Source organism: Onychostoma macrolepis, chromosome 13 (genome assembly GCF_012432095.1).
Source record: "Onychostoma macrolepis isolate SWU-2019 chromosome 13, ASM1243209v1, whole genome shotgun sequence".
In the NCBI taxonomy this organism is placed as follows: domain Eukaryota; kingdom Metazoa; phylum Chordata; class Actinopteri; order Cypriniformes; family Cyprinidae; genus Onychostoma; species Onychostoma macrolepis.
The window spans coordinates 23,566,435-23,592,738 of record NC_081167.1 but is presented as its reverse complement, the minus strand read 5'-3'; the positions used below and the strand labels follow the sequence as shown (position 1 = coordinate 23,592,738).

General features: G+C 36.2%; 1 protein-coding gene across 4 annotated transcripts in view; it reads left to right on the top strand.

Annotated features, from left to right (window-relative positions):
• The window catches only part of syt16 (synaptotagmin XVI), a 43,654-nt gene extending 17,833 nt beyond the window's left edge, over nt 1-25,821 (top strand). For all 4 annotated transcript variants that reach the window (XM_058796341.1, XM_058796340.1, XM_058796338.1 and 1 more), the window contains 8 exons: nt 4,293-4,505; nt 11,524-11,840; nt 12,710-13,150; nt 14,446-14,629; nt 16,073-19,252; nt 20,769-20,869; nt 21,102-21,217; nt 23,743-25,821. In XM_058796341.1, coding sequence (XP_058652324.1) covers nt 4,293-4,505; nt 11,524-11,840; nt 12,710-13,150; nt 14,446-14,629; nt 16,073-16,386 — 1,469 coding nt within the window. In that variant the 3' untranslated portion in view covers nt 16,387-19,252; nt 20,769-20,869; nt 21,102-21,217; nt 23,743-25,821. The remainder of the gene's footprint in view (nt 1-4,292; nt 4,506-11,523; nt 11,841-12,709; nt 13,151-14,445; nt 14,630-16,072; nt 19,253-20,768; nt 20,870-21,101; nt 21,218-23,742) is intronic.
• Nucleotides 25,822-26,304: the final 483 nt, after the last annotated feature.

The window sequence follows — 26,304 nt, the reverse complement described above, 5'->3', positions numbered from 1 at the left end:
ACATGTATTCGTACCGAACCATCACGGTACAGACTTCTCGGTTTGGTGCATGAGGCCTTACAACGAATACAGGCAATTCACCCTCAATCCAGAAGGGGGCGCCCGCAGCAATGCAACGCTGTTTGATAACCGCCAGCAGAAGAACAGCGAATGCCGAGTTGCGCACTTGAAAACAAAGCCCACTAGACAGTGACCATGTGCTGATTCTGAATGCGTCTCTCACAAAGGAATATACTTTAAAGGCTTGCGCACTCAACTGTTTGCGAAATGGAGCTTTGTGCTCGTGTATCCTACCTCTCTCATTCGCCACAAATCCAAATATTCCGTAATATTTCCGTGTTTGCAATGTAACGTATCTGAATGCTAAACTATTATTTATTATGTAAATTATAGGCTTTGTACTTCAGTCGCGTTCCAATGGTGACACAGAGGAGGGTGTGCTGATGTTTGGTTCACTATATTTTATTTTGATAAAGTACCAACTGTGCTGTCAAGTTAGTAATGCTGGAACTGGTGTGTGTGTGTGTGTGTGTGTGTGTGTGTGTGTGTGTGTGTGTGTGTGCTCCGGCGCGATCACTTCAACTGTTTCCTTATACCAGCAGAATCAACTTTAAACACTTGTCTTATTAATAATGCATCACTGTATAAAGGTCTGCTTTTATTTGTGTGTACACTCACAATGAAAACAAAAAAAGAAAACAAATAGGATGTTGCTTTCTACCATTTGAGTTTCCTTTCTGTGAACAAATTAAGCGTGTCACAAAAATGAACAAACTCAGCATATATAGGCTATGTTACGTGTCGCACTGTTTTTTCCCCCTTGTTTATCTGTAAACTAAATCAGATATATTTCAAGAATTTATTCCTTGTATGTATATATATTATGTACTGCAGATTTTATATATAGGCTAACGTAATGTAATAATATTTAATATTTTCACATCTAGGTGGAAAAAAATAGTAATTTGTACTACTGTCTGCTCAAAATAAATGAAAAGAAACCGAGCATAGTAGATTTATTTATTTATTTATTTTTATTTTTTCCCTGTTGTACCGAAATCGTATCGAACCGTGATCCCCAAACTGAGGTACGTACCAAACCGTGACATCTGTGTACCGTGCCACCCCTATTGGCTACATCTGCTCCAGCGTCGAAACAATGGCGGACTGATGACAGCTCACTCAGGGCGGGTCTAAGGTAAAACGCTAGTGTCAATCAACTATCGTGGGAGGGCCTGGGTCTGTGTGACATCACACAGACAAGAAGCTGAGAACGGCTTGATTTGAGAAAGGGGTAATGTTTTTAGTAGATTTAAAAAAGACACTGGGTGGATTTTTATCATTATAGGGTGGTTGTGTAAACACGCTGCCAACACACATTTATGTTCAAACAACATGTAAAAGTGCATTTCGCATCCGATGACCCCTTTAAAATTGTAACCTGGTATATTTTATCTTATTATTATTATTAGTTATCAGGTAACACTTTATTTCGATAGTCCACTTTAGACATTCTGTTAACAGTAAGTAACTTTGCAACTACATGTCAACTAACACTTTATTTTGATGGGTCCACAACATACAACATACTGAGTATGAGAAACTTTGCAAGTATGTCAATTTATTCTACTAACCCTAAACCTACCCTACTGAGAGTTAGTAGACATGTAGTTGCAAATTAATGAGAATTAGTTGCCATTTAGTTGACATGTAGTTACAAAGTTACTTACAGTTAGTAGAATATCTGAAGTGGACTATCAAAATAAAGTGTAACCAATTTTCATTGTTTGCAAAAGAAATTCTGTTGCTTGGAAAGACACTAAACACAAACACACAGTCACTCATATGCAGGGTTTAAGACTTGTGTGTGTGTGTGTGTCATCTTTCTGGATTTTTAATATATTCAGTAAACTGAGAACGCCCTCTCAAAACAAACAGGAGAGTCATTAAATTTACACATGAATACACTGTACACACATACACACATATCAAATACACATGCCATGTTCACTCCCACACATACACACACACACACACAGACACGATCACACACACACATACATATATACAAAAATTCAATCATATAGTCTAATCAATAAACATCACTGATACTCTTAACATGCTTGTTAAAGAAATATTTAACCCAAAAATAAAAATTCTGTCATCACTGACTCACCCTTAGCTTGTTTATAAGTTTCTTTCTTTTGTGGAACATGAAAAAATATATTTTAAAGAATGTTGGTAACCCAACAGTTGTTGGTCCCCATTGACTTCCACAGTATGAAAAATATATGGAAGTCAATTGACCAGCAAATATTCTTCAGAATATCTTCTTTTGTGTTAAGCCAAATAATGAAATTGATACAGGTCTGGAACAGCTTAAGGGTGAGTAAATGATGACAGAATTTTCATTTTTGAAATGAAAATTCTGTCATCATTTACTTTAAGATCTTGGACATTCTGAACAGAAAGTTAGTAAATGAAAGGTTCGATTTTTGTGAATTTTTTTTAATAAAAGATCAAAAGGATTAACAATGCAAATGAATTTTCACAGCCGCCTTTGATCATATTTACAAAGGGTGCCAATAATTCTGACCACTACTGTGTGTGTGTGTGTGTATGTATGTGTGTATGTATGTGTGTATATATATATATATATATATATATATATAAAATATTTCTATAGGTCTGAGCTGGAAAGATTCTTAAATTCACATTAATTCACAAGAAATAAATAAATTGAATAAAACAAGATATAGGCATGTCTGTCAATCATGTCTGATTGTATTGTTTTAAAAAAAGCATTTTTGCTTTTGAAAAGCATTTTGAAGAAATATTAAATGCTTCTTAATCTTTTGAGCATATTATTGAAATTTCTAAATATACCATTGTTAATTCATATTTATTCATAACAGTACGTTTTCATTCAAAATGTTAAAATATTTAGAAATTTATTTAGAAATGTAATGATTTCAAAGGTTTTTTTTTTTTCTGTACAGAATCAGAGAGGTAAAGTTGGTTTAATATATGTTCCATACAAAATGTCCATGAGTTGGACTCTACAAGGACATTTGTTTTGAAGAGTTCTTTGCAGCAGTTATTTATGAGCTGCTCTGTTTGGAATGGCACAGCTGCTATGATTGTTCTCGTTTCAGATTCCCTGCCTAGTTATCATTTATGTCATATGGAACGCACTCAGTGTGTACATTGAGGAAAACACTTCAGCGAGAGGGACTGGTAACCATGGCAACCTCCTATGTTGCTCCTTACATAGCCACTTGGCCTAATTTGGTGTGTGTGTGTGTGTGTGTGAGTGAATGATGCGGTGAAATGCAGTAAAATGAATGAAAGTACAACTATAATGGATGAGAGAAAAAAGAAACCCAAAGGCACTAACTGGCCACTCTCTTATGATTAGGTGCATATGGTGGACGTGCCTTTCTACACACACTCTACATTACCATTAAAAATACCACCATGTCTGAGTCACCTGTCTTTCTCTCTCACTTGATGGAATATGGGAAAAAAACAAGTTATTGTGGTCAGAGTGTCCTGCATCAGTACGAAGTAAATGTATTTGGTTTTGATTTTAAATAAATGGTGCTTGCTAAGGCAGTTATCACTATTAATATTGCATATACATTTAGGATCAGTAAGATTTTTTTAGAAAGAATTTAGTACTTTAATTCAGCAAGGATGCATTAAATTGATCAAAAGTGACAGTAAAGACTTTTAGAACATTAAAAAGATTTATATTTAAAATACATATGCTGTTTTGTTATGCTGAAAAAAGTCAAAATATCTAATCAAAGTTTAAACAGGAATGAATTACATTAAAAAATATATACTAATAGAAAACAGTTATTTTAAATTGTAATATTTCACTTTCACATTATTACTGTTTTCACACTATTTTTCAAACTTTTGAATGGTGGTTAGCAATTGTTATACACACATGAATGATTCCTCAAATTGTGTGGCTTGTTGAGAAGAGATGTTCTTTCTGAACTGGAGCCATTTCTAGGGATCAGAATGTCTTAAGGTACGACTCTTTTGACTTACGCTAGTTAACAACAACCTAGTATCCACCTAGTATAGGAATGGTAATGGCATGGCAATGGTAATTACCCAGAGCAACCACATAGTAATGCCTTGGAATTATGGCTGGTAGGCCTGTATTGGTCCATATTCTTTCACTTTCTCTGCATTTATCTTTGCCTAAATTTTTGTAACTTTTTTTTTTTTTATTTGCCCCTTTTTTTGTCCATCTGTCCCCATCTGTGTGTCTGCAGTGAATAGTTACGGCGATGACGGTGAGATTTCCAGCTCATCAGGCAGCGATGATGAGTTAGCGAAGCAGTTTGAGATCTCTGTTTCCCGCTCACAAAGCTTCCGTTCGGGGGTTACGGAGCTCAACACCCAGAATGCACCAGGGCAACATCACAAATTTAAACGGCTGCTGTCTGACCAGGAAGAAGGAAGCACAGATCCATCTGACTGTGAAGGTACGCACCCACATTCTCCTATTTGCTCAGACATTTGTATATAAATATGCATAGCTATGCTTTCCTGATATACATAAGTCACATATATGTCAACCACACTGAATATTTCACTTGAAGCGGCTCCTCGCTGATTAATAGAGCACAGAACCGTGGTTTAGAAAGCAGGATAGTGAAACGCATTTAAGAAATTCATTTAATTTTTTAAGGTCATTCAATTATTTCAAAAGCATTTCTACTTGAGGGTATGTGTGTTTTCAGTGTGTGAGTGTGGGTGATTGTGAATAAAAGATTGCCTTTTATTCTGTAATCAGAATAACACAAAAAAAATTTAACATAAGCCATTAAAAAAATTACTTTGGCTGGCTTTTAACATAAAACATAAAAATTATATAATTGTTTGTCAATAAATATCTAATTAATTAACTTTATGGTAAACCAGTGTTGATACTGTTATCTAAAACTATTAAAAACCTTCAAATATAGCTGCAATAAAACAAAATAAAAATATTAGATGGGAAAACTTCAACAACAACAAAAAAATTTGCTTATTAAAAATTAGTAGTTAGCTCTGCAAACTAACTGAACTAAGTTGAAGTGCTAAAATGACTAAAATGTAAAAAATTTAAAAATGAATTAAAGTGACAAAAATTTAACTAAATTACTAAAACTTACACTAAAATTAAAATAAAAACTGTGGTTTATAATACTAAAATAACACTGTGGTAAGCCAAAAAAAAAGAAAAAAAAAAAGGTTCGATGGAACTATACTGTACTGGCTAGTGGTTTGTGAAATATATTGTTCTCCATTTACAAGTCCTTTTACTTTTTTTATAGGAATGAAATTTCACAAATGAGATGTCTTTAATATTGCTCTTCTAATACTCCTCCTGCAAAAAGATTACATAGAAATCAAACAGAGACTTTTGCTTAGATTGATACTGTTTTGAGAGTTTTAAAGGTGCAATAGGTGATTGTCTTCAGAAACATTTTTTGTTATGCTTGTTGAATTCTCTTCATACCCCGATAGCAATCATTTAGTTAAGTGGTCTAAATGTATTTATCTGTATTTATATATATTCTGTGGAAGGCGTAAGACCAAGAAATGTTCGTCCAATCAAAACGTTCGTTCCAAGCGTATTGATTGACTTTCCTACCTGGCTGTCAACATATGTATTTGCATACTTCTGCGCACCCGGTTCAGGATTTGTCATCAGTGCGGTTATGTACGCTATGCAGACTGAGTGAAAATAGCAGGCAAACACCAACAACCTTATCTATCTTCCTGGTATTGTTGTACTTTTACTAACTGTGCTATAACGTTTTCTCACCGGTGAATGACACATGATGTATTGTAGTAATGTTGTCTCTGATCGTCTGATCTGTGTGCGTATATACGTTCAGGAGGCGTGGCTTTGAACGGTGACTTGCAGGGAGGGTGGGACATTTGCGTTCAGTGCTATCAGGCTAAAGTTACTGCACCTTTAAGACCCAAAATGAACCAAGATTGAGAACCAATGAATGTAATGAATTTTCAAAACATTCAATTTGATAATGTTAAGTAAAAATGCTTATTAAATATTTGAACACTGACTTTACTGCCTCGGGCTAAAGGCTAAAGCTAACCTACGTTTCAGAAGATACAATACAAATCCAAACGCCTTTTATAAATATTTTATGAATGTGCTGCCAGTCACGTCACTGTTAATTCCCCTAATGTTCAGTAAATATCCCTGATCTGTACATTGCAATTGCACATAGCTCAACTAAAACAGCTTCTAGTTGGTTACTTGTGACCACTGTATTCTTGCTGTATGGAGCTGTATTTCTCAGAATGTTCATCACAGCATCAGTTGCCATGGAAAAGCGTCTTTCTGGTCGCCATGGTAACAGAGTAACTGTCTGCAGTTAATTGGTCTCTGCTGCTGAGTAGAACAGTTTGTACCCTAAATGAGATTTCATTCAGTGAAATTCACAGAGTCACGAGTCATAGTGTCCTAGTCAGTAGGACAAGCACTTAAAGCCGTAAATTACTCTCATTATCATCTGCTCCAGAGAGCCTGATTGGTCAAAGGAGCCTGTCCTGCAATTATGATATCTGTCAGAGTGTCAATAAAATTTCATTTGCTAAACGTTTAGGGAAAGTGTGTGTGTGTGTGTGACAGAGCTGTTAATCGTGTCTTATATTTAGTAGTATATTTTTTTTTCTGTATTAAAAATCTACTACTAAATATAGTGGTCTATTTACTTGAATCGCCCAGTGGAATTCAAATTTACAAATTAAATTTTAGTTTCGCAGCTGTTTCTCTTATTCCACAATTTCTCAAACTGTGCTTAGTTTTTTCAAGAAGTCAGCAACTAAATCTCATTCAGTTTGAACTCAAATATTTCTCATTAAAGACTAAATTGTCTGAATTATCTATATTACTTTTATAGCTCTTTATTCTTTAAATAAAACTTAAATATATTAACATACTGTTTGTTTGGTATCATTATACAATAAGGTTTCATTTGTTCACAATTAATAATCTTAATTAATGTTAATTTTAGCTTTTTTTAATACTAGGGCTGGGTAAAAAAATATTGATATTTCGATTTTAATTGGTTAAGAAATGATATTGATACTTATCCCAAGAATCGATTAGTCTAGCCTGTTCACTGCAAAAAATGCTTTTCTTACTTATAATTTTTGTCTTGTTTCCAGTCAGAATATCTAAAAATTCTTAAATCAAGAAGGATTTTCTAGACAAGTAAAAATTGTCTTGTTTTCAGAAAAAAATAGTCAAACTTAAGTGATTTTTTTGCTTGAAACAAGCAAAATAATCTGCCAATGGGGTAAGAAAATTGGTAGATTATTTTGCTTGTTTCAAGCAAAAACTCACTTAATTTTGACTATTTTTTTTCTGAAAACAAGACAATAATTTTTACTTGTCTAGAAAATCCTTCTTGATTTAAGAATTTGTAGATATTTTGACTGGAAACAAGACAAAAAATCTAAGTGAGAAAAGCATTTTTTGCAGTGTTTTCAGTTAATGAATAGAACACTTTACCATACATCACATCCAAATAAATCACAGTAAGTGTAGTGCTTTACTTTAGATATGGAACCAAGTCTCAGATTTCAAATTCTGTCCATTTTATTACAATATTCAAACAATAAATAACATTTTGACGCTGTTTAATGTGGAGTGACAGCACCTCAGTTGAAGAGAAGCGGCAGCATGACATGCACGTGACCTGATCATCTCCTCCACTTTAATACCAGTTTTAGCAAGAAATAAACATGAATGAACATCAGAAGATATGTTCAATGAAAGAGTATAACTCACTGAAATCCGTATCCTGTCTCATGTAATCGCTCAAGAAGTGTTTCAACCACGGAAAAATTTCAATATAACAGCTTGTAAACAATATGTCATGTAACGTCACATTTACCTCAGAAAACAAACATATTCTGTGACCATAAACTCGTTAGTCAGCTAGAAAAATTAACTCTAGAGAGGAGCATTTTGCTAAATACAGTGCTGCTTGAAAGTTATGAACCCTTTAGAATTTTTAATATTTCTGCATAAATATGACCCAAAACATCATCAGATTTTTATGAGTCCTGAAAGTAGACAAAGAGAACCGAATCAAACACGTGAGAGAAAAATATTTTCTTTGTCATTTATTTATTGAGAAAAATGATCCAATGATCCATATATGTGCGTTGCAAAAGTATGTGAATCTTTGCTTTCAGTATCTGGTGTGACCCCCCTTTTGCTGCAGTAACTGAAGGTAAAGTTTCTTGTAAATGCTGATCAGTCCTGCACAATAACATTTAGGAGTTTTAGCCCATTTCTTTCTTCTCAGAACCACTTAAACTCTGTGATGTTGGTGGGTTTCCTCCAATGAACTGCTTGCTTGGGTCCTTCCACAACATTTTAATTGGATTAAGATCTGGTCTTGCTGCATGATCCACGTTCTCTTGAGACTCTGTTCCTAAAAAGATGTCCTGGCGTTTTCCTTTAGAATTTGCTGATATAATTCAGAATTCATTGTTCCATCAAAGATGGCAGGCTGTCCTGGCCAAGATGCAGCAAAACAGGCCCAAGCCATGATGCTACCACCACCATGTTTCACAGATGGGATAAGATTCTTAAAGGGATAGTTCACCCAAAAATGAAAATTCTGTCATCGTTTACTCACCCTCAAGTAGTTCCAAACCTGTATGAGTTTCTTTGTTCTGCTGAACACAAAGGAAGATATTCTGAATAATGTAGGAAACAGAGCAGCTCTGGGGCACCATTGACTTCCATAGTATTTTTTTTCCTACTATGGAAGTCAATGGTGCCCCAAAACAGCCTGGTTACAAACTTTCTTCAAAATATCTTCCTTTGTGTTCGGCAGAACAAAGAAATTCATACAGGTTTGGAACTACTTGAGGGTGAGTAAATGATGACAGAATTTTCATTTTTGGGTGAACTATCCCTTTAAGCTGGAATAAAGTGTGTTCTTTTCTCTGAACATAATAGCTTCTCATTTAAACCAATAAGTTCTAATATGGTTTCATCCATCCATTAAACCTTTCTCCAATAGTCCTCTGGCTTATCCACATGATCTTTAGCAAGAAATTTTCTTTTTGGAGAGCAGTAGCTTGCTTCTTGTAACTCTGCCATGCACACCATGGTTGCTCAGTGTTCTCCTGATGGTGGGCTCATGAACATTAACATTAGCCAATGTGAGAAAGGCCTTTAGTTGCTTAGAAGTTACCCTGGGAACTTTTGCAACCTCGCAGACTATTACAAGTTCTGCTTTGGAGTGATCTTTGTTGGTCGACCACTTCTCAGGAAGGTAACAGTGGTCTTGAATTTCCTCCATTTGTACACAATCTGTCTGACTGTGGATTTGTGGAGTCCAAACTCTTTAGAGATGGTTTCGTAACCTTTTCTAGCCTGATGAGCAACATCAACTCTTTTTCCGAGGTCCTCGGTAATCTCCTTTGTTCGTGACATGATTCACTTCCACAAACATGATCTGACTTTGATAGATCCCTGTTCTTTGAATAAAACAGGTCACGTACTGACATTTGATAGTCATTGCACTGACTGAAAACACCTCTGCACAGATGGACTCTAATTTCACCTTTAAATTAACTGCTAGTCCAAGAGATTCACATATTTTGCCACTCACAGATATGCAACATTGGATCATTTTCCTGAATAAATAAATGACAAAGAAAATATTTTTGTCTAATTTGTTTGATTGGCTTCTCTTTGTCTACTTTCAGGACTTGTGCGAAAATCTGATGATGTTTTGGGTCATATTTATGCAGAAATGTAGAAAATTCTAAAGGGTTCACAAACTTTCCAGCAGCACTGTATATGCACCATATAAAATATTAATTATTACATATACATATTCTCATGTGTATTTTACAGCATTAGTTGAGAGATTTTGAGAGATTTTTTTTCTTGAGAATATTTGGCATGTACTCTACCTGATATACAGGCGCATCTCAAAAAATTTGAATATCATGAAAAAGTTCATTTTTTTCATTTTGGTCCAGAAGATAATTATTGACACCCTCCACAAAGAGGGTAAGTCACAGAAGGTCATTACTGATAGGTGTGGGTGTTCACCGAGTGCTGTATCAAAGCATGTTGACTGGAGGAAAGAAATTGGGTAGGAAAAGGTGCACAAGCAATAGGGATGACCGCAAGATTAAGAATACTGTCAAGCAAAGCCGCTTCAAACACTTGGGAGAGCTTCACAAGGTGAGAACTGAAGCTGGAGTCAGTGCATCAAGAGTCACCACGCTCAGACATCTTCAGGAAAAGAGCTACCAAGCCACTTCTGAAACAGAAACAATATCAGAAGCATCTTACCTGGGCTAAAGAGAAAAATAAATGGACTGTTGCTCAGTGGTCTGAAGTCCTCTTTTCAGATAAAAGTAAATTTTGCATTTCGTTTGGAAATCAAGGTCTGGAGTCTGGAGGAAGACTGGAGAGGCACAGAATCCAAGCTGCTTGAAGTCCAGTGTGAATTTTCCGAAGTCAGCGATGAATTGAGGTGCCGTGACGTCTGCTGATGTTGGTCCATTGTGTTTTATTAAGTCCAAAGTCAATGTAGCCGTCAACCAGGAGATTTTGGAGCACTTTATGCTTCCATCTGCTGACAAGCTTTATGGAGATGCTGATTTCCTTTTCCAGTAGGACTTTAGCACCTGCCCACAGTGCCAAAAACACTTCCAAGTGGTTTGCTGACTATGATATTACTGTGCTTGATTGGCCAGCCAACATGCCTGACCTGAAGCCCAAGTGGAATCTATGGGATATTTTCAAGAGAAAGATGAGAAACAGTCGATCCAACAATACAGACGAGCTGAAGGCTCAATAGTGCCTCAGCAGTGCCACAGGCTGATCGCTTCCATGCTACACCTCACTGATGCTGTCATTTGTGCTAAAGGAGCCCCGACCAAGTATTGAGTGCATAAATGACCACACTTTAAAGAACTTGAACTTTTCTGTTTTGCAAATCCTTATTTTGAGTGATCTTAGGAAATATTCTAATATTTTGAGATACTGGATTTTTGACTTTCGTAAGCTGTAAGCGCAAAAAAAAAAAAAAAAAAAAAACTTTTAAATGTTTTGCTTTACATGAAATGAATCTAGAATATATGAAAGTTTCACTTTTTGAAATAAGTTACCAAAAAAAAAGAACTTTTTCACGATATTAAATTTTTTTTAAATGCACCTGTATATCCAAAATAATTGATATTGAATCAAATTGAATCGGAAATCGAATCGCAAGCTTGTGAATCAGAATTGAATTATGAAATTTATTTTAAAAACCAGCCGTAATTAATACATTATTAAAATTCAAAATTGTTTATATTATTTTAATGGATATAAGCTAACATAGGACCTTATTATAAAGTGTTACCATTTTTATTTTTGGAGAAACATCAAACAAAGCAATTTTCTGAGCAACACATTAGTTCGGTCATATGAAATAATTTGGTCTCATTCTTTCCATGTAGAAGCTGAGAGAAACAGTGTGCAGAGTTTTCAGGATCCCCTCTCATCCAGGCGACGTGTGAGGTCTGAGCCGAGAGACCCGTTATCACAGAGTCCTCTTCCTGAGGGCCAGACCCTCACAGACCCCCTCACTCTGATGGCGGAGCAGATCTCTGTGGGCTCCCAGGACACAGGGGACGGTCTGGAGGCTCTACCCAGGGACGAGGGCAGTCGCCTGAGCAGTGTGGGGCGGCAAACCTCACAAAGGAGTCTGGCAGTTGACAATCATGGATATGACAACAGTGAGGCTACGGATAGTATCTCCACATGGAGCTCTGAGGTGTGTGCGCTTGTGTTCTACAGAGCCAGATCTTTTCCTATCACTTCTGTGTAGACTAGTGTTTAAAAGTTTGTGGGTTAAAAGTTCAGTATTTTTTTTTTTTTTTTTAAATATGAATAATTTTATTCAGCAAGGGTGATCAAAAGTGACATTTATGATGTTACAACAGATTTCTATTTCAGATAAATGCTGTTTGAACTTTTGGACTTTATATTCATCAAATAATCCAAAAATAAATGTCATAGTTTCCACAAAAATATTAAACTGTTTTCAAAATTGATTACACAGAATGTTTCCTGAGCAACAAATCAGCATAATATAATGATTTCTGACAAATCATGTGACACTGAAGACTGGAGTAATGGCTGCTGTACTTTAAAATATATTAAAACAGAAAAAAAAGATGTTTTAAATTGTAATAATATCAGTATTAAGGTTTTTACTGTATTTTTGAGGATCTAATTATTAATCAAAATGTGTAACATAAATGTGTATGAATTTAACAAGATGATAGATAGATAGATAGAATTACATTTTATTGTTGTGTTTTATTACTGTTATGTGTTACACCATGATTTAACTTTTCCGTTCATAATTAGATCATCTAAATCTCTCTCCACAAGTGTTATGAGAACTAAATTCTAATGAATAGAGAACTAATGACTCTGAGTCGTCTGTGCTCTATGGTACTCATAGCTGTTGCTAATAGAAACACCTTGTGTTTATGTATTAGTTTTTCACAGTCTTCCTCATCCATTTGGAGAGGTGTGGGAGGTTGTGTGTGAAAATGTGTTAGATCTGTATGTTTACATATGCATTGAGCATGTTTGTGTTTACATATGTAAATGAGCTTTTCCTCTCTCTAATAGCATGAACAATCTCCATCCCACCCTTTGAGCGCTTCCCCTCGTGGACATATCTCAAAATGTGGTGATCTCATAATTGCCCTCGACTACCGGGCTGAAACGCACAGGCTCTTGGTCACGGTGATAATGGCCCAAGGCATTCCAGACAAGGCACGGAGCGGCATGGACTCCTGGCAGGTGCATGTGGTGCTGTTACCTGGCAAACGACAGCGGCACAAAACGGCCGTACAGAAAGGCTCCATGCCCAGGTTTGAGGAGACATTCCGGTTCTCACATCTAGAGCCGGGGGATCTGGGTTCCTCAGCGCTGCGGTTCCGCCTATATGCGCTGGGGAAGATGAACAGGGAGAGGATGATGGGAGAGGCCATGTACAAGCTGAGCAGGCTGAAACACACGGGACGCTTCGAGATCACGCTGGTCCTGGAGCCACGTAGTAATCTCAAGGTGTGTGTGTGTGTGTGTACTTTGATAGTATTCTTATTTATTTATTTATTTTTTTCAGTTTTTGGCTCAACAGTAAGGATTTTTCGACTGGCACAGCTGGGCCAGTAGTTAAATTAAAAAAAATTTTGGCCCCACTACAAAAAAATTATTTAAAAAGATTTTTAACAATGTATTTGTATATGTGCCAGAAATAATATTTGTATTTATATTGAATTATAATCTATACATATAAAGATTATAATCTATCTATCTATCTATCTATCTACAGTATCTATCTATCAATTCAATTCAATTCAATTCAGCTTTATTAGCATGACTGTGTAACACAATGTTGCCAAAGCATTAACATATATATATATATATATATATAACAACAACATAAATAACAACATAAATAATAATAAATAAAATCCATCTAAATAAATGAAAAGATAAAGTAAGTCAGTTTAGAGTTAATCATGTTTAACATCTAACATTGTATCTATCTATCTGTCTATCTATAAATATACAGTACATAAAGTTCATATCCAACTAAATTACATTACCTTTGTGCAGAATTAATAACAAAATGTTATATAGCAGAGAAAGCAAAATATTTAGGTTTGCAGTGCAGAAAAACACTTTTTTCAGTTGAGATAATGAAACACTGGCTCAAAACTCTCTTACGCTGAAAGTGATTTTTGTAGTTGTGTAGTTTTGTGAAGTTGTACGTGAAGATTAATGGAGTGGTTCAATGTAAAAATGTAGCATTTAATTCAGTGTGTTACTTGCTGTTCTAATTATTATTTGTAATTATAATTATAATTTTTTTGTAATTATTTGAGAAATATACTAGCAATTTTGGAATGAAAATAGTTTTAAATTAAATCCTACGCAAACTTTTTTTTTTAGTTTACACTGTCCTTATGATTACAGGCTGAAGTGGACAGATAAATTTTGATACTTTTGGATAGACTCCAAAATGCTTTTTATGAATATTTAACTTTACAAACTCAACAAATCTTTACAAAGAGGGGTTTTGTTCACAAAGATTATTTTGTACATCTGTAAAATTGTACATATATGTACAAGGAATAACATTTTTTAAAAGGTACGTTGAAAATAAATTGGTGTAGTACCGTATTTACTCAGAAACAATTTTAATGCCAAACTAGCTAGTAAATTTCAAAAATAATTACAAAGAATTGCCAACTAGCATAATGAAATAGTTCAGTGTCCATATGTTAAAAAACTATGTAGAACTACACTTTATGTACAAACACCAACTAATTAGGTTGGCATCTCCCTCCCTGCAGACAGTAGACTCCCAGGTGTCTTTCAGCGCTCAGAGTGACAGTGCTTCCTCCAGTCATTCTGTGTCTCACGGTGGAAACCCAGAACTACTGCTGGGTTTATCATATAACGCCACCACAGGACGACTGTCTGTAGAGATCATTAAAGGCAGCCACTTCCGTAACTTCGCTTTCAACAGACCTCCAGGTAAACACACCATCCCACTCACACTAACAGAGGCTCAGAAACACATTCACAGGCATCATTAGACCATCAGGAGTGACTCTTGAGCAAATAACCTTTTGTAAAGCCGTCTGATATTGATTCAGAGCAAATGTACTGCAATAAATCCTTTCTACACGAACAAGCTGCTAGAACACACATTTGTACAAGCACATTTTGAATGTGTCATCCTCACACATTGTGTTGTGGGTCAAATATCAGGCTTTTAGAGTTCATGCTGTTCGTATGACTATTAATCTGTCACAGTCACTCACAATGATGCTTCTCGGTGAATGGAGTTACAGGGCATTTAATCGATCGCAGAGTCCCAGATCTTTTTCTCACACCTCTCTCATCAAGTCGATGAGTCACTGCTGAAGAAAACCATGCATACACACACACACACACAAACATACTGTATACTGTGATATAATGCTGTATCACAGATTTGTGCTTACTTCAAAAATAAAAACAATATTTGTTACTGTACTTATCTACCCTACCGTTAGAGTTTTTTTTAACTGTCTCTTTAAAAAATAGTTCACCCAAAAATGAAAATTTGCTGAAAATTTAGTCACCCTCAGGCCATCCAAGATGTAGATGAGTTTGTTTCTTCATCAGAACGGAATGGAGAAATTTAGCATTACATCACTTGCTCACAAATGGATCCTCTGCAGTGAATGGGTGCCGTCAGAATAAGAGTCCAAAACAGCTGATAAAAACATTACAATAATCCACAAGTAACCCACACACTTCCACTTCAAGCCATTGCTTCTGGTTAAAATATAAGTGCTCTGTCCATTATATTGCTTTCTTCAGTTAAAAAGTGTTTTGAATCAGGAGAGAAATACGCACAGATAAAGCATCATTTACATGTCAAAACAGTTCTAAACAAATATGTTGGTGGACTTGGATGTGAAAGGACAATAGGACATGGACTTTTTCACTGTATGAAGCATTATTATGGATTATTGACCCTCATTTTAGCCAGAAGCGACAGTTTAAAGTTAAAACTTTTCACAAGATATTCATTGATGGACTGGAGTTGTGTTGATTGCTTGTGAATTATTGTGATGTTTTTATCAGCTGTTTGAATTCTCATTCTGACGGCACCCATTCACTGCAGAGGATCCATGATGAGCAAGTGATGTAATGCTCAATTTCTCCAAATCTGCTCAGATGAGAAAACAAACTCATCTACATCTGATCCTTCATGAATCATTCTAATATGCTGGTTTGGTGCATAAAATGAAACATTTCTTATTGTTATCAATGTTGAAAACAGTTGTGCTGCTTAATATAAAACAAATTCACAGATTAGAATTATCCAATAACAAAAAGATGATGGAATAAATCGTAAAAGGTTTATGTTCAAGATGATTAAGGAAATATATTGTGGTGAGATTTAGTGATGTGTTTCTCTTTCAGATACATTTGGTAAGCTCACTCTGTTAAACTCCATGGGACAGGAGATATCCCGCTGTAAGACGTCCATCCGTCGCAGTCAGCCGAATCCTGTCTTCAAGGAGACGTTTGTCTTCCAGGTCGCACTGTTCCAACTGTCAGACGTCACATTAATGGTCTCCATTTACAATCGGCGGAACATGAAGCGCAAGGAGATGATTGGCTGGGTGGCTCTGGGCCAGAACAGCAGCGGTGAGGAGGAACTTCTTCACTGGCAGGACATGAAGGAGAGCGGAAACCAACAAGTCTGCCGCTGGCACACACTACTGGAAGCTTAGAGGAGAGAGAGATAGAAGTCTAATCACTCATACCTACTGCGTTCAGCTGGATTTTCCTTTGGGAAGGAGGTGAAAGCCAAGACCAAAAATACCCACAAAAACCGGAATGAACAAGCACTTTTAACCGTATCAAACAAAGATAAGATATGTAAATTTTGGAAGCACATCCAAACACAAAGAAACACCCACACACCACTTTCCCTCTCCCTGAGAGTACTTGATACAGCCTCTTATCTGGTAACCAGGAAATGACTTCATGGCATAATATACAGACTACTCTCTTCAACTCCAGCAGCAACCAATCAAAATGCATTATAGCCCGAGCCATGGTGATTGTCGCCTAGCGATTTCATGAATGGAGGATTGATTTGAAATGATTAAATGCCTTTCTTCAGATCGTTTTAAGCCTGAACACCAGAACCAGTTTTGGTGAGACCAAATGCGTAAAGAGCAGAAAAATGTTAGTTGAACATGTGCACTTTCATTCATGCTCTCCTACTGATGACACTGAAGCTGTTTCTTTTTATTACATTTTACATTTTTTATTACATTTTACATCAAATATGCTGTAATGTAAAGTCACAGACTCATGGACAGTGTTATGATAAAAGTTGCTGTTAAAAGGAGTACACAAGTTATCCCTATTCGTATCAGAATAAGAGATATCAGCAAATGACTTTAAAAAATGAATTTGAAATTTTGAAAAAATGAAATTTCTGATATTATTTACTCACCTCATAATGTTCCATTATGAATGCTTTTCATTCAACCATGGAACACAAATCTCTTTTTTAGTCATTTTACTGAATGAGGACTGGTGCTGGTCAGGATTTAAAGGAGACCTATTATAAATCTCAGGTGTCCCCAGAATGTGTCTGTGAAGTGTCAGCTCAAAATACCCCACAGATCAATTGTTATATCATTTTGAAAATGCCTATTTTGAGTGGAAGCAGAAATGCACTGTTTTACCTACCCCCTTTTCCAGAATAGGGCTGTGCCTTTACAGATTGTTCCTCAGATACTCTGCTAAAAAAACATCTGTTTGGGCTTGATTTTTCATGTCTATCATGCTGAAATCATGCATTTTAGACCATATCAGTTTAAATTTCGTATATACGGTTTTCTGAGTGCACACATCTGAAGCACATGCACAGAGAGCGTCTGTCACACGGCATGCAAGTGTTTATGTGGAAAAACACACATGGGTTACAAAAACAGTCAGTTATATCTGTGAAGGTAAACAGCTGGGAAAGAAATCGCATGTTTATATTAGATCTGTGTCAAAACAGTTAGCATGCTTCGCTTGAACGTTCGCCATGTGTTAGACCTGGCACACTGTTGTCACTTCCGAAAAAACATAGGTGGCGCTGTGGGTGGAAACGTGCAGATTAAGGGGCGGTAATTTTATAAGATCCCCTTTCTATGTCAAAGGGGAAGCAAAATAGTTTTTTTTCACAAGCTTGCCCAGAAAACGTGAAAAAGAACAACCCAGTAAATTCTTTGGTAAGCCTTTCTCTGTTGGTAGGTGTACCGGGGACCCGATTTTCATGATATGTCACCTCTTCCTCTCACAGAGCTATTGTATGGCTTGAGATGGCTTCAAGTATATAGTGCCCAAGTCACATGCACTACTTTTATGGTGCTTGTGAATCCATTTTGAAGCTTGAAAGCTCCAGTCCCCATTCATTGTAATTGCTTGGAAAGAGACCAGTCCTACTTACCAAAAATTGTCTGTACTCGGAGCACAGACACTTACGCATGTCCAAGAAAATCTTTATGACATTAAAACACAAACTCTTTTGTAATGCATGCCTGTAATGCTTTATGCATATATAAAGTGCCTGATCTGGTCAAACCTGTATGGAATTTTATTTATAGCCAGTAATATCGGAGATTAGCATGGAACAATACAGATGCATGGACCACAGTGTTTTAAAAATCAGTAGTGCCTGTTTTGCATGCATTTAAATACAACGTGGTTTTTGGAGATAAATGCATATATTTTTGTCTATCATTAAAGACATCTGTAATACACTACTTTTGCTGGCAATGTGATTTTTTTTTTTTTATGATTCAGAATAGCAATAAATCTGTATTTTGTTACACTGATTATCCATTGATCTAAGTGTATCACAACTGTGAAAATAGGCACTGAAAAATGTACAAGCGACTGTTACCTACCATATGATCATATCATCTATTGATCAGTGTGTTTGGATCAGACTGATAAGAGTATCTAAAACTGTTTGCCAGAAGAGTGTGTGTTTTAATTTTCCCATCATGTAATGTTTGCGTATGGGAGTGGAAGAATCGCTTATGCTCGGAGGAGATAATTAAGCTTGGAGATGTGAGGTTAAAAGATCATTTAACAGTTTAAAAGGTTTCAATTTATGATGTACTACTTACTAATGTATGCCAGAGAGATATGTTGTAGGAGTGTATGAGCAATAAAAGCTTTCAAAAGTAAAACTGATTCTAAGGAGATAAGCCATATGTTAAGAAATACGCAAGGAGAGGAGGAAACACAGCAGCAGAGGATGCGAGAAGAATGGAGTTTGATGCTGGAGCGTCATCATTGCCTAGTGACTCTCCTAGCAACAGGAAACATCTGTTTCAGCGTCGACCAATCAGCAGCCGGTGCAGTCTGTTATTGCTCGCTGCACAGAAAAGGGATATTTTAAGAGCCGAGAGTGTGTCGAATACTACAGGGATTATATCAAAAGCAAGACTTCGACATCTGGGGGCGAAGCGTCAAGTTCACGCGGAGCTGAATGCGGCTACATTCGGCACAGTATGAGCTGTTTTGAGCCTCTGGTTTGATGAAGAACGCGCGTGCGGGGACTGTTAATGTGGCTTTAGAAATAAGGTAGGATCATTTACCTCTATTAATCACATAGTTTGGGTTTTTTCTATGTGAGCGTACTTAAAACACCATATTCTATTTTTACTACATGCTTTTGTTTATTTTTCAACAGTTATAGCAGATGCAGTTGTATAATCGTACTACACATAACAGACCCGTTCTCTAGTTTGGAATTTTTGGGATTTTTGGAAAATGCGCGTTCTGTGATTCATTCATTAGCGTGACAGTTGAGTGGCTGCTGCATTATACAACATAATACACGCATGCATATTCTGTTAGTTTCAGTTATTGAAGGTAGGCTACTTATTTGGCACACTAGAAAAATTAAAAAGTAAAACGCTACTGTAAAGAACTTATTTAGCTTACATTGCCATAGCTACTGTTAAAAAATATTTTAACATTAAGCTATACATTTTTAGATTTAGTTCAGAATATTTTAAAATGTTTTGCAAAATTAAAAAGTAATTTTACGGAGAAAAAAATGCACTGGATTTTACTGAAACTGATTAGGACATTTTAGATGATCGTGAAATGAAGCTTCCTATCAAATTATTAGCTTAAATAAGATTTTCATTTGCATGGAATGGATCACATATCACATGACCAGCTGAATACTCAATCTCGTTTTGTTAACCCTAAATATGGGATGTTGCTTAAAAAAAAAAAAAAAAAAAAAAAATCATGGCTGAATGCAAAATAGCATTTCTAAAATGACATTAGAAAGCGAAAACTACTGTTTTTGCTGTTGCATCCAGTATCAAAAACAACTGCGGTTTTGTCCACAGTGCAGCTAGCAACGCAAAACATTGTTAAAATTTTGTTGAAATAAATAATGTGAATTGCTTTAATTAAATAAAACTAATATAAAATTCAATATAAAACATAATAATAATAATAATAAGGATAATTCATGATAATTATGAGTAAGCTAACATAAGAATTACAAATAATTTATGCGTAATTGGACATTGCTAGAATTTTCTTCATATGAACTTAATGGCATATTGTGTGTTATCAGTACAAAAACAAACAAAAAAAGATTTTTAGTTTAAACAGGTTGACCTGTGTTAAAATTGTTTAATATTTAATGATGTTTATATTTAGAACTGTACAAAATACAGTCACCAAAATTAATTGTATTTTTACAAAAAGTACAGTGAAGATAAATACCTTTTTGGCTTTATTTATTCTCTCTCTCTATTTCTCTCGAGCACACAAACTCACACGCAGCCCACACTAATCTATCCACCCACGGTTAGTGCGCGCTGCACTGCTGTGTTGACAGCACGCGTCACGTTTCTTTGAACCTGTTAAATCAAAATGCAGCTCGGTCGCGCACTGAATTACACAACAGCAGCAAGACAACGTGCCACTATACAGCACAGCTGCCTGCTAGTGTCATTACATTTACTGCAACAGTTCACACATTCACACCAATATATATAATACTGACCTGAAATTGGATAGAAAATAGAAAGATCCAGTAAATGATAATCTGTCTCTTTCCTTCTCTGACTAGGAACCATTAGGCAATGTGTGTGAGCCAGAGGAAAGAGTCTCAGGTGAATAGAGGATTTGTCAGAGAGGTGTGTGATTGTGTCTGCGTAAAGCAGTTCTCAGGTAATTAATACACACTACACACAGACCTTGTTACATAACACACTGACAGCAGTCTACCCTAATCCACTTAGTGGCATAGTGTTAGGGACACATTTACACTGATGGAATTGTTTTATGTTGAATCATCTTTCACAGTAAGAGATTGAAAAAAGAGATGTTACATTTGTAAAAATCGAATATCCATCCAGTTGCAAAGCCATGGTTTTCACAAAATCCCTGTGTTTGCCTGCAGGGTCTTTCCTCTAAGAGTGCCCTCAACGGTCAACAACGTCGAAAGTCGCCTACTTTAAGCGAAAATATGCGGAAGAGGAGGATGTTCAGGGAAGCCTACATGGATATTTACAAAAAGTAAGTGTCATTTGAATGTGCTTAAATGCAATTCATTGAATTGAAATTCACATAAATGTATTTTTTAAAGCAAAGTTTATCAACAAAACCTTGTTTGACAGTTTTGAAAAAAAGTTTTAAAATCATTTTTAAAAAGTATACATAGACAGATAGAAAGATAGACAGACAGACAGAGGGACAAATGATAGATAGATAGATAGACAGACAGACAGACAGACAGACAGACAAATGATAGAAAGACATATATAGATAGATAGATAGATAGATAGATAGATAGATAGATAGATAGATAGATAGATAGATAGATAGATAGATAGATAGATAGACAGGCAGATTGACAAATGATAGATAGATAGACAGACAGACAGACAGACAGACAGACAAATTGACAAATGATAGAAAGACATAGATAGATAGATAGATAGATAGATAGATAGATAGATAGATAGATAGATAGATAGATAGATAGATAGATAGATAGACAGGCAGATGGACAAATGATAGATAGAAAGAAAAGAGAGAGATAGACAGACAGACAGATAGATAGATAGATAGATAGATAGATAGATAGATAGATAGACAGACAGACAGACAGACAGACAGAAAGACAGATGGACAAATGATAGATAGAAAGAAAAGAGAGAGATAGACAGACAGACAGACAGACAGACAGACAGACAGACAGACAGACAGACAGACAGATAGATAGATAGATAGATAGATAGATAGATAGATAGATAGATAGATAGATAGATAGATAGATAGATAGATAGATGGACAAATGATAGATAGAAAGAAAAGAGAGAGAGATAGACAGACAGACAGACAGACAGACAGACAGACAGACAGACAGACAGACAGACAGACAGACAGATAGATAGATAGATAGATAGATAGATAGATAGATAGATAGATAGATAGATAGATAGATAGATAGATAGATAGTGCTGTTGACATGAAATTTTCTCCAGATGTCGGTAACAATCTAAGTAATCCATACATACAAAGAAAGCAAAACAAATAAGTTCAGAAATTAAGTTCAGTGTAATAAAGTGTAATAACACAGGGAAAAAATATTGAACACATGAAGAAAGGGAGGTGCAAAAAGTCATGGAAAGCCAAAACATCAGCAGAAATCTATCAGTAATTAGAAAGCAATCCTGCCCCATGTCAGTGGAAATTAATATTAGCTGGTTCAGTCCCAACTGATGGCCTATAAAAAGGTGTCTCATTACCAACGTGTCACACGAGAAACTCATGATGGGTAAGAGTAAAGAGCTTTCTCAAGACCTTTGCAACGTTATTGTTGCAAAACATACTGATGGCATTGGTTAAAGAAGGACTTCTATACTTCTGAATGTTCCAGTGAGCACTGTTGGGGCCATAATCCGGAAGTGGAAAGAACACAATTTCACCATAAACCGGCTACGACCAGGTGCGCCTCACAAGATTTCTGACAGAGGAGAGAAAAGAATTATCAGAAGAGTTGTCTAAGAGCCAAGGATCACTTATGGAGAGCTTCAGAAAGACCTGGAATTAGCATGTACAATTGTTTAAAAAGAAAACAATAAGAAATGCACTCAACCGCCGTGGCCTGTATGCACGCTCACCACGCAAGCCTCTATTGCATGTTGAAGCTCGTTTTAAAGTTTGCTGCACAATATTTAGACAAGCAATATTGGGAGAATATAGTCTGGTCAGATGCGACAAAATTTGTACTCTTTGGATGCCATAATACACACACCATGTTTGGAGGTCAAATGGCACTGCACATAACCCTAAAACATCATGATGTAGCACTGGCAAAATCCATATAATTGAAGGAAGGATGAATGGAAAAATGTGCCGAGACATTCTTGATAAAAATCTGCCATCTACCAGGATGATGAAAATGAAATGAGGATGGACATTTCAGCGAGACAATGATCCCAAACACAGCCAATAAAACTCAGTTGGTTTTAGGGAAAGAAAGTAAAGCTGCTAGAATGGCCAGCCGATCACCTGACTTGAATCCAATAGAAAATCTATGGAAAGAACTAAGTTTAGAGTTCATAGAATAGGCCCATGGAACCTTCAAAATTTGAAGACTGTTTGTGGGGAAGAATGGGCAAAAATCACACCTGAACAATGCATGCGACTAGTTTCTCCATACAGGAGGCGTCTTGAAGCTTTTGTTCGAAGTATTAAATAAATTTCAGTAAGCGTGTTCAATACTTTTTCCCTGGGTCATTCCATTTTATTACATTAGAACTTAATTTCTGAACTTATTTGTATTGTTTTCTTTGTATGTATGGATTACTTGAGTTATTACCAACATCTGGTGAAAATTTCATATCAACAGCACCTTTATTGTAACGTGTTCAAAGCTTATTTTACCCGCTGTAGATAGATAGATCTGTCACCCTCTTTGATTCACAGTTATCCATTTAATGTAAACAACCCATTCGTGTCTGCTCCTGTCTGTCTCATGTCTTCACACCTGTTATCTTCCAACTGTCTCTCCTCACCTGTCTGTCTCTCCTCAGCACCTGATCCTGCGTGAGGAGCGCAGCTGCATCCTGCGCCTGTCTCTGCAGAAGCTGCGTTTCCTAGACGACCCCGAGGCTTACCTCCGCCGCTCCGTGCTCATCAACAACCTGCTACGCACGATCCACCTGGACGAAGCCCAGAGGGAGAGAGAGAAACAGAGGGATGACAAGGAAGAGGAGGAGGAGATGGAGAGGAGGCGGAAGAGACTGAAGGTGGTACTCCAGGAGTTCCAGCAGTACAAGCTGCTGCCGTACTCATCCTCCCCAGCCTCATGCATCTGTGGCCTGGGGAGCTGCCACACCCTGCCTCCTGATCATGGAGCTTCAGTGCTACTCTATCATTTGGACGATAAAGGATAAGATGTCATTGCACACATGCAGGGGATTTTTCCAGCTGTTTACGACTGATTTCCAGGAGCCAGCATTAAGGAAGAAAGGGTTTGTGTGCATTTGTGCTTGTGCTGGTGAATGTGAGCTCTGCGGTTTGTGATGTGACAGGTGTCTGTCCATATCAGGGTGCGTTTTCCAACCGGAAAAAGACATCATCTTGTTATCACTGCCTCGCTCTGTTGATATGAACTTTGACCACAGACATTTTGTTTTCATAAATTTGCTTGAGTGAGCTATAATCTTAAGCACTGTTTTCAGGGATAAAAAAGGCAAATGAAAAGCCATGCACCTTGTGGTTGTTATATTATGATGTAAGAAAAAAAGACAAAAATTTAAAATTGTAAGTGTCAAAGTCCTGGCTGCTCCTAAGGATGGAGTGATTTTACTAAAGCTTTGTTGCTGTGAAATGGACATTTTTGTGTAAGTGGCTACTGATGTCAGCTAGTAATGATTTCTTTTTCTTTTTTTCTTTTTAAAAAAAAATAATAATAAGTTTCCATACCTTTAACAACAAAATAAACGAAAACAGGAAAATGTAGGGGCAAATAAGAAGTGAAAATGATTTCTTTCAAGGCCTTCTGGTTTTTTGTTTTTGGTCTCACTCTCAGCAAAAAAGTACAAAACTGTCACCATATCACGCAGCACCCTTTCAAAATGTATTAATATGCACATTTAAGATACTAATATGTACCATTTGGGGTAAATAATGTACAAAGATGTACCTTTTAGCTTTTGTACCTAATTAGAGTACCACCTCAACAACAGTTTTTGTACCTTTTTTTTCTGAGAGTGTAGTGACATGCAGCTTTCACAATGTAAAAACAACAACAACAACAACAAAACTATTTACTGCATTTGCTACTTGTGTTTCATTGCATACAGCCTTTTAAGGCTTTTGGCAGAAACTGTTATGTTAAGGTGACTCTGCCATCTAGTGTTATGGCAATGAATTCTCAGCTACATAGACCTCTTTGGTTTATTCATTCAATCAACTATACTACCTGTCGTTTATAATGCTGTTTTACACTCATTTGTACCTTGTAACAAATTTCAGTTGTCTGGCCAGTATACTGAGTTTCCAATGCCTCATTTTACACACACACACACACACCGAATTTCTACATTTCTGGCTCTATAATCTTTGGAAACCCTAGCTATGTGGGTGTCAGAATATCTCAAAACAATGGCCTACATTCAGTGCACAGACCCATGGTTTATGACTAACAGGGAAAACAAGGTATACATGCTCAATGTAGTGTAAAATCTGTCATTCATTCTTACACAGAACCTCAGATGATCGCGTTCTTGTCTCATATCGCTGTGCATGTCTCTCTTATTTTGGTTACATAAAGTTTTCTAACAGGCAAAGTTGTGCAAAAATATTTTGGTACGGTTAATAATGACTGGTACTCTTACTATTAATATTTTGTGTGTTTGTTTATGCACATTTGTATGTGTATTGTACTTTTTTCGATATCTGAATGTAATTTACTGAAATCTAAATTCAGAGTGCTATCTTTTGGACATTTCAAAGCAAAGACATGGATATCCAGTTTATTTTGAAATGAAGCTATTTTTTGTTTAAAAGAGAACACTATTCCTCAGAGAATTTAGTGCTATTTTGCCAAAAGATTTAAAAGTAGCATACAAGAATTGTCTATTTTCATGGCACTGCAGTCAAATAAAAATATAATATTGAATGTTTCACTAAGTCCTTTCTCTTTATCTGTGTAAATAAATATATGCACATAAAAATGTATCAGTATTGGCCTTTTCCTCCAGCATATGCGGAGTCTCGAGTGATGGCGTAATCGTTGCGTGCACATCTTCGCACCATTGGGCGGAAAATATTGATAAACGTTTCCTTGACAAAAGTGGTCTTACTCCAGGGGGCGCTTTGCGGCACAAGAATCCGAATTTTCCATTGAACTATATTTAGCCGAGAATCACAACGATTAATACTTATCGCACGCATATAAATCAGCCCACGTAATCACTCTTATAATCATAAACTTCTAGGGTTGGCCAATCAATCCACAGCGCTGTGAAAAGTAACAGCTACCACGTGACAATGCTGGCTCTATAATGTTTCAGGGGCGGGTTGGGTAATATTTTATATGTAAATAAAGTCAATCGTTATATTTTGTAGCAGTTGGATTAATATCAAAC